Source organism: Triticum aestivum, chromosome 5A, assembly GCF_018294505.1.
Source record: "Triticum aestivum cultivar Chinese Spring chromosome 5A, IWGSC CS RefSeq v2.1, whole genome shotgun sequence".
Lineage (NCBI taxonomy): Eukaryota > Viridiplantae > Streptophyta > Magnoliopsida > Poales > Poaceae > Triticum > Triticum aestivum.
The window spans coordinates 669778198-669786232 of NC_057806.1; the positions used below are offsets into that span (position 1 = coordinate 669778198).

Consider the following 8035-nt stretch of genomic DNA (forward strand, 5'->3'; position numbering starts at 1 on the left):
AATCACTATAGTCAGATTATTGTTTGTTATAATTGTGCTAGGTCATCACAGGCAAAAACGGGTTCTCGAGTAGCATGCATTGTGTCCTCTTGGTCTGAAGAATGTACTCAGAGCTGTAGTGGGAAGTATCAATATCAAGAAGTTACTAGGGAGCATCTACAAATGTTATTGGTTTAACATGAAATTCAATTTCACTCATCGTTTTTTCAGTTGAGAGTTTGCATCCTCGTGGATGTTTGTCTCCAGTTTGTATCGCTTTGGATAAGACCATAAAATAACGATCTCAGCCCAATATATGTGCAAGTCAGAATGTTACTAGTGGTGTAAAATGCACACAGCACGGTCACACAATTCTCCAAACATGGAAGGAATCAACGGACCACTGTGTGCACAGTACGAGAGGTACTCGTCAGGGCTGGTTCATATGTGCCCATATGTGTACCCAATTCTTGACCACTGTTCGTATAGCCCAGGACAAAACTTGATGAACAATTGTTGTCAGGAAACAGCTAAACATACGCAAGAAACAAAAAGCTGTAACAGTGCCCAACCAAATACTCCTACAACAACAGATTGGTATCTTTTCATGTCGGCCAAATCCCAATACACCACTCCATACATTGATATATACAAGCATGCATTACACTCACGGACACACACCCAACTATTACAATCTGGTCGCAAACAGCTGAACTTTAGATAGCACTACTATTCAAAATTTTAACATAAACACTACATTAATTCATGCAGATATTTTTGAAAACAAATCAAGCAAATATATGCAAAGTTGCAAACACAGAACTCACGGACAGTTGCAAAATTACAATTGCAAGCAGCTTGTTGTGCATGTGCTTGATGAATTGGCGTGCTCGATAGATCTAGAGACACCTTCCTCCATAGCCTGCACTCGTGAACAATGCCTGCTTGATCTCGTCGGTGCTTGTCACTCGGCTCCTCCCTTCCTCCTATATACACGCCACACATACCATGCATCGATTATCGAATTATAACAGAGAAAAATGTACATTCGGGCAAGAAATTAATTGAAAATTTCGCTCCTCCAAAAAAAGGCACACGATTAGTTCCTTACTTGTGAGCATGATGCCTGCATGGCAAAGTCGCCGAAGCAGCTGACGACGCACTGCTCGATCTCCAGCCCCAACACCTCCAGCGCGCTCACCGTCGAGATCAGCGCGCCGGGGCTTGTGGCGCAGCAGATGTCGATCCTCGTTTCGCCGTCGCCCTGCTTCTCGATGACAAACTGTGATAACAATTAGTTCAGATTTTATGTCTGGATCCTTTTCGAAAAAAAAGATTTTATGTCTGGATCCTGTAATTTGATCAGCTGCCTGCTGAGATAAGTGTTTACATTTGTGGAATTCCTTGTCAGCATCTCCTCGCTGCTACCGCTGGAGAAATTCTTCCTGGTGTTCAGCAGGTTCAGCTCCTCCGGCGTGGAGCCGATCTCCTCCTCAAGGGTTTTGATCCGCTCGGTTAGCTCATTCACGTAGTCTATGGTGTCCCCAAGGATCGAGGTCCTATCCATCTACAGATTGATCGATCGATTGAATTGATCTAAAGATGTCAATTGATGCTAGTCGATAGAAATTAATAAATCACTAGCTAGGTTAATTAACTAATTAGGTCATAGGATAATACGAGTTGCGACTTGCCACACACCTTGGTAATCTTGGGCACGATGGAGCGGAGCATGGAGAGGCGGTCGTTGAGACGCTTCCGGCGCCGCCTTTCCGCCATGAGGTTCTTGGACGTAGTGCCGCCGTTGAGCTTGCTTCTAGCGTGGGCGCCGGGGAAGACGCCCCTGATTATCTCCGGGCTCTCCCGGGCGCCTCCTGCTCCGAACACGAACGGCACCGAGGACGACGACGCCCCACCACCGCGATGCAGGTTGCTGCCGCTCGGATCGTCCTCCGCCATGGCGTCGTGGAGGGGATACTGAGCCAGCGCCTGGCCGGCAGCGTGGACGACCCCATGCCCACGGACGCCGCCGACGCAGCTCCGGTAAGGGTTGCACACTTCGCTGAGGCAGTCGAAGTTGAACTCCTCGTGCGAACGGTGAGGAGGTGCGGAGGGCGGTGGCGCCATGGGCTGTTGAAGAAACGGCCCGGCCATGTCCGTGCCGCTGCTCGCCTCCGCGCCCTCGCCGCCGTAGAAGAGGAGGTCGCTGGTCGTCATCATGCCGCTGCCCGGGTACGCCTGCCACGGAGCCGGAGCCGGCGGCAGCGCCTCCTCCCGGCGCAGCGACATGAGCTCGTCGAGGAAGGACTGCTCGTCAAGCTGATCCATGCCGCCCAAGTTCTAGACTTCTAGTAGTAGGTATACCAGCTCTGGAATATGCTTGCTTCCCTTAATATCTCCCCAGAGAGCTTGCGCAAACTCCTCACGCTTCTCCCAAGACCTAGCAAGCAACGCGCCCAATAGCTAGCTAGCAGCTAGCTAGATTCCAAATGTCAGTGTAGTGTAGGGCTGGGGATCACGGAAGGAAGCAACCTGGGAGTTCAATGCGGTGTGACAAACCCAAGCGACAATCATTCCTTGGCATCAACTGGCTAGTCACTGATCTTTGGTGTGTGGTCACGGCTGCACCGGGCAGAAAATGGCGAAGCTGTCCCTGAGAATGGAATGGAATCTCCCCGTTATTTTAACTCTTTGGGGGCTTTGGGTGTTCGTTTTGTTTATGCGTGTGTACTTAGGGGCCGGATCGGAGGGGGAGTAGGCATTGGGAGTAATAATCAGCGATCTTGTTGAAACTTGTTCTTGTTTACTAGTAATGATGATGAAATGAAAGCGACGGAGCTGCTACGACGGGACCTGTAGTTTGTACGTGCGGCAATTGCTTTTGCTGGTGAGGACGCGTCGATCGCGTGCACCGCCGGCGTTTTCGCTGGGTAATCCAGCCGTCGATCGGTTAATCACGCCGCTCGGTTGCGTGCGTGATGAGTCCTGAAAGGTCGATTGGATCGTACGTGGGGGTCTCGTTGTCTGGGAGATTTAGGGAGTACTACTACTACTACTTAACTAGTCCTCGATCATCTTGATGAGCTTTCGGATCGATCGTGACTCGTGCATGGAGACAAGCAAAAACAACGCGCACGCACTACGGACCAGAACTGCTTGCCGATCGACCCATCGATCGGCCCTGCACGCATGCGTTATTATATTCGTGTCTCCGTGCACTTGATGATCCCTGTCGCCACGGCCGGTTGGTCCCTTGCGCAGACCATTTATGCAAGTGCGCAAGTACCGGCGGCTGCACTGCAACAAATGTCCAAACGGAGATGCTTTGCGTACGCGCATGATCCAAGGCCTGGCCTGATGAGTCTACCGCCACGGGCAGCGGCAGCTCACAGCACACCCGCGGACCGCATGGCGCGAGCGGGCTGGGCGCGCATACGTGCAGCGCCCTCGGGCTCACGGGCGCCGGGACAGATTGGAGAGGATGTCACCGTGTCAGGGCGCGCCGATCGATCAGCTGCGCGCGGGTGCTAGATCCGCGGCTGGTTTTGCCCCGAAAAACAGCGGCGCGCGGTGACCGCGGCGGCACGCGCTCTCGCCCCGCTGACGAGACGCAGCCGATTTTAGAGCGTTGCCTGTAGCAAGGAGCCAACGGGGCCGAGTCACGGAAGGAATTGGGTGTAGAGGTCTTGCTTATCCGCGTTGTGCATACGGGCTTGCTATAGCTGGTCGTCGGTCGATCTTGTTTCTTCTACCACTCCTATAACTAAACTGTTTAGTGGGGGGTGTCCACGGCGGGCAAGCTACGATGGGATCGGGAGCAAGGTTTTGGTTACCGGTCGAAATTTTAAGATTTTCCATGGTTATCACGTATTTCCGTGCCCCTCGGTAAATGGCCATACCGAGAAAAAAATACCATTTTTTTAAATTTTTTTAAATTTAAAATACGTAGGATCTAATTAATGCCATGCGAGTTGGTTCTGGCATGTTGGTAGCAATCTAGTTCCTGTTTTGAGAGGACTCTGATTTGAATATTCGTTCATTCACTTATTTGAATCCAAAATTCAACTATAAAATTCGCTCGAAGTATTCTCGGTAACCATGGTAACCACATTTACCCGTCCCTCTCGGTAAAATTGCGGTAACCAAAACCTTGATCAGGAGTACGTATGATCTGGACGCGTCGGAGCTATCTCGGTCCGGTCGGCCGGGCTGCTGGCGAGCAACCGGAGTACTGGTTATAATCATGTGCATGCTGCTCGGCGACGAACCCAAGTCTTTGCATGTCCATCCGCGCCGCGCGTGACGAGTGCTGATAGATCGATGGAATATGCTGGATTAAATCGTGGGTCTCGCTATCTGGGAGATTTTAGAGGGGATTAGGTAATCTTTCACCCGCTTTCTCAAAAAAAAAAGGTAATCTTTCACCCGGATGAGCTATCAGCTACATGCATGTGATGTGACGGGGATGATGCAAGGAAACAAAAGCGCTGTGTTGATTGCTCATCTCTATCTGTGCAAGATTACGATGTGAAAATAAGACTGCTTGTCGGGCATGGGATGGATGGAGTAGTTTTTTTTAATAGACACACTCAAAGGGCATCTTAGATCTGATTATCATCGAGGAAAATAAAGACCAGTATAATGGATAAACAACTGGACGAAAAACGACCAGTAAATAATAAAATTACATTAAAAAGCGTACTAGTCTTCTTCTTTCTCTGATTGTACGCCGCTTGCCGGAGATTGAAAATTGCAGTAAACCAACAGCAAAGAAAAACTACACCTGCAAACGCCTTCGTCACACAAGTCTTTGAAGACCGCAATTGCCACTCGTCTCTTGAGACGAGATCAAAAAATCGTTGAAGCAGTATCGGCTGGAGCATAAAAAATCGTTGAAGCAGTATCGGCTGGAGCATCACCCCAAACAGAACAGGCTTGCAATTCATCACCACCAGCTCAGAGAGTTGGAGAAACCGGGTTAAGCCACAGACCTACATAGAAGAAGATGTCGTAGTCGCCACACCAAATGCCAGCCACAAGCGCTCCTCGAAAGACACACGAACTGCCAAGATCTGAAGGGAACCAACCAATCTGGGGACACAAACTCTCACAGGCCTTTCGCCGGCGCCGGATCGGACGTCGTCGAGGTAGGGAGAGACCGGAGAGACTTTATTCCAACACGCCATCGTCGCCATCACCTCATCGATGTCACCGGAGAAACAAAACCTAAGAAAAATGAAACAAGACAGACAGGTCCCCACTCCTCTTGTTGTCAACGAGGCCGCCAGACAGGAAAGAGGAGAGGGGACCGAGGTGGTGGCAGGAGTTGTGGCGGCGGCGGCATAGGGTTTGTGAAGGGCTTATTTGTGGATGGAGTAGGTTTTGGCAGGGACATAACCATTTGTTGTGTGTGTAGTATCCCTATCAAAAATAATAGTTAGTTATGAATTGCGATAGCAGTATATTCTCGAAATAGACTTTCAGACCAATTTAGAAAAACAAGGCCCCATGATACACGGCCAAACGATATAAATCATATCTAGTTGATCCCTCGGAACTGGTTAAGTGAGTCAAAAAACAAGGACGACGATAACTGCCACACGTGTGGCATCTAGGGGGTATGTGCCGCACGCCCCGTGTGGCATCGACACAGGCCCGCCCGCACGAGCACGTCCGCGCGCACCCCACCACAGCCCGCACGTTCGGTGTGCGGCGCAATCGCCCGCACTAGCACGTCCGGGCGAGCGACCTCACGGCCCGCACGACCCGTCTCGGCCCTCGCCCCTCCCCGCCTGCGAGCCACACGCCCCGCGTGGTAGTAACCACGCGTCCCGCCGCGATTGCCATGGTCCGAACCCTCTTCCATGTTCGTTTAACTGTAGTTGTCATGTTGCTGAACTGCAGTTGCCATGTCTGACAACTACAGTTGCCATGGTTGCTCAACTGCAGTTGCCATCTCAGGTTAAGTGTCGGATGCCATTTTTGGGCAACTGTAGCTGTTGCCATGTATGGTCTGGTCTACTACAGTTGCCATGATTTGAAAACTTTAGGATTTGCCACCTACTAACACTAGACAGTTGCCATGTAGCACTACAAAAACATGGCAAAAAACATGTTCGGGTAAAAAAGAGAGTTGCCATCTGCTTACAAGCACACTAGGGCAGTTGCCATGTACCCTGCAAAAACACATGGCAACTGATAGCTTTTGGTGTGTGGGAGAGGAGACGGGCATGTAGGCGACGGTGGTATCTTTAGGAGTTGCCACCTACTAACACTAGAAAGTTGCCATGTAGCGCTACAAAACAGACGTGTCAACAATAACATGTTCGGGGTAAAGAGAGTTGCCATCTGCTTATAATCACAAATAGGGCAGTTGCCACGCACTAGCACTGGACAGTTGCCATTTAGCGCTACAAAAACAGACGTGGCAACAATAACATGTTCGGGGTAAAGAGAGTTGCCATCTGCTTACAATCACAAATAGGGCAGTTGCCATGTACCCTGCAGAAAACATGGCAAATGACAACCTGGTGTGGGAGAGTGGGAAAAAGGGCAGTCATGGGAGATGGGGAACAGAAGTCGTGCGCGGCGTGCGGGCGCGACAACAGTTCCACCGCACGCCCTGACTCGCAACCGGTCTCGTCCGAGGGAGAAACTGCGTGCGGGCGAACTACCTACACACCACACACCGGGCTTGTCCTACGTGGCACACCAAATCCATCTTTTGGTGTCAGGATTCGTGCAAAAAACAACCAACGACGATTCAGGCGTGTGCACGAGTTGGAGATGTTCCACATGTGTGGGCGTTAGTGTTTGCGAAAAACAATCATTTTGAGAAGTTAAATCAGGCCTAGTCAAACTCCTTTCCAGTTTAACTCTTCTAAAATTTTACTCCTCGTGGCGGCCGCTTATATTTACTCGGCCGGGCCTCAATCAAGGAAAAAAATTCACCTCCCTCCCGCAACACCCTTCTCCCTTGCTTGCACTGCATCGACGTCGGCGGCGTGCAAATCAAACCGCACACCCACCGGCACTCCCTCTCACACTGCAGCCACTCCGCACACCTACTGGCACTTCCAGTCGGCCGGCGGACCCCCTCACTCCACATGAATGGAGGGATCTAGCTATCGAAGGTTGCCACCGCTGATTCGAAGCGCTCATCCGCTCCGCATCGCGCAACCGGTACAAATAACAAGTATTAAGATTTAAAACTAATCCTGAAAGTAGACGTAGAGGGAGCGTGCTGACGGCGATCACATCAATGTTGGAGCCATTTTCAACGCGCATTGTCATCTCGTCCTTAGCTAGTCTCCGTTTATTTTGCAGCCCCTGTTTCGAGTTACAAATATTAGCGACTGAAACAATATCAAATACTCAGGCACTACTAGGAGCACTACTAAGGTACACGTCAGTAACATATATATCAAATATACCTTTGTTGATGTTGTCAGTCTTCTTGTCTGCCAAGTACTTGGGGGCAATTATGCTTCCAATGGCCGTTCCCCTTGCAGTAGAAACACACAGTGTCAGGTTTAGGTCCACCCAGCCTTGGGCTTTTTCATGGGAGTGGCAATTTGCTTGTCATTCTTCTTAAAGTTTCCCTTCTTTCCCTTAGCCTTCTTGAAATTGGTAGTTTTCTTGACCATCAAAATTTGATGCTCTTTCTTGATTTCTACTTTCGCAATTTTAAGCATCATGAAAAGCTCCATGAGTGTCTTCTCCATCCCTTGCATGTTATAGTTCATCACAAAGCCCTTATAGTTTGGTGGCAGTGATCGGAGAACCCTATCATTTGCTACTTCATCAAGAGTATTAACTCCCAACTGATTGAGGCGATTGGCGTACCCAGACATTTTGAGTACGTGCTCGCTAACGGAGTTGTTCTCTTCCATTTCACAACTAAAGAACTTGTATGAGGCTTCATACCTCTCCACACGAGCGTGAACCTGAAATACCATTTTTAGTTCCTCAATCATCTCATATGCCCCTGTGGTGCTCAAAATGTTTTTGGAGCCTTGGTTCCAAGCCATACAACATGGCGCACTGAACTATCAAA

General features: G+C 49.8%; 1 protein-coding gene across 2 annotated transcripts; it reads right to left on the reverse strand.

Annotated features, from left to right (window-relative positions):
• Positions 1-555: 555 nt before the first annotated feature.
• LOC123105851 (transcription factor BHLH3) lies at positions 556-2462 on the reverse strand. Of its 2 annotated transcripts, none has more exons than XM_044528014.1 (4): positions 1681-2462; positions 1370-1546; positions 1091-1243; positions 556-965 (listed from the first exon to the last, which is right to left on the reverse strand). In XM_044528014.1, exons 1-4 carry the CDS (start codon positions 2305-2307, stop codon positions 879-881), a joined length of 1044 nt encoding a protein of 347 aa, XP_044383949.1. In that variant the 5' UTR covers positions 2308-2462; the 3' UTR covers positions 556-878. The 2 variants fall into 2 exon arrangements, with proteins under 2 accessions (XP_044383949.1, XP_044383948.1); XM_044528013.1 differs by having other exon boundaries at positions 1091-1261; positions 1681-2459.
• Between the last annotated feature and the right edge of the window lie 5573 nt (positions 2463-8035).

What these genes read in the sequence shown, in the direction of transcription:
- LOC123105851 (XM_044528013.1), bottom strand. Translation starts at nt 2,307, where the DNA reads ATGGATCAGCTTGACGAGCAGTCCTTCCTCGACGAGCTCATGTCGCTG. An exon ending in TGACAAGGAATTCCACAAAT is followed by an intron (nt 1,262 to 1,369) that starts GTAAACACTTAT and finishes TTGTTATCACAG; the next exon opens with TTTGTCATCGAGAAGCAGGG. An exon ending in TGCAGGCATCATGCTCACAA is followed by an intron (nt 966 to 1,090) that starts GTAAGGAACTAA and finishes GCGTGTATATAG; the next exon opens with GAGGAAGGGAGGAGCCGAGT.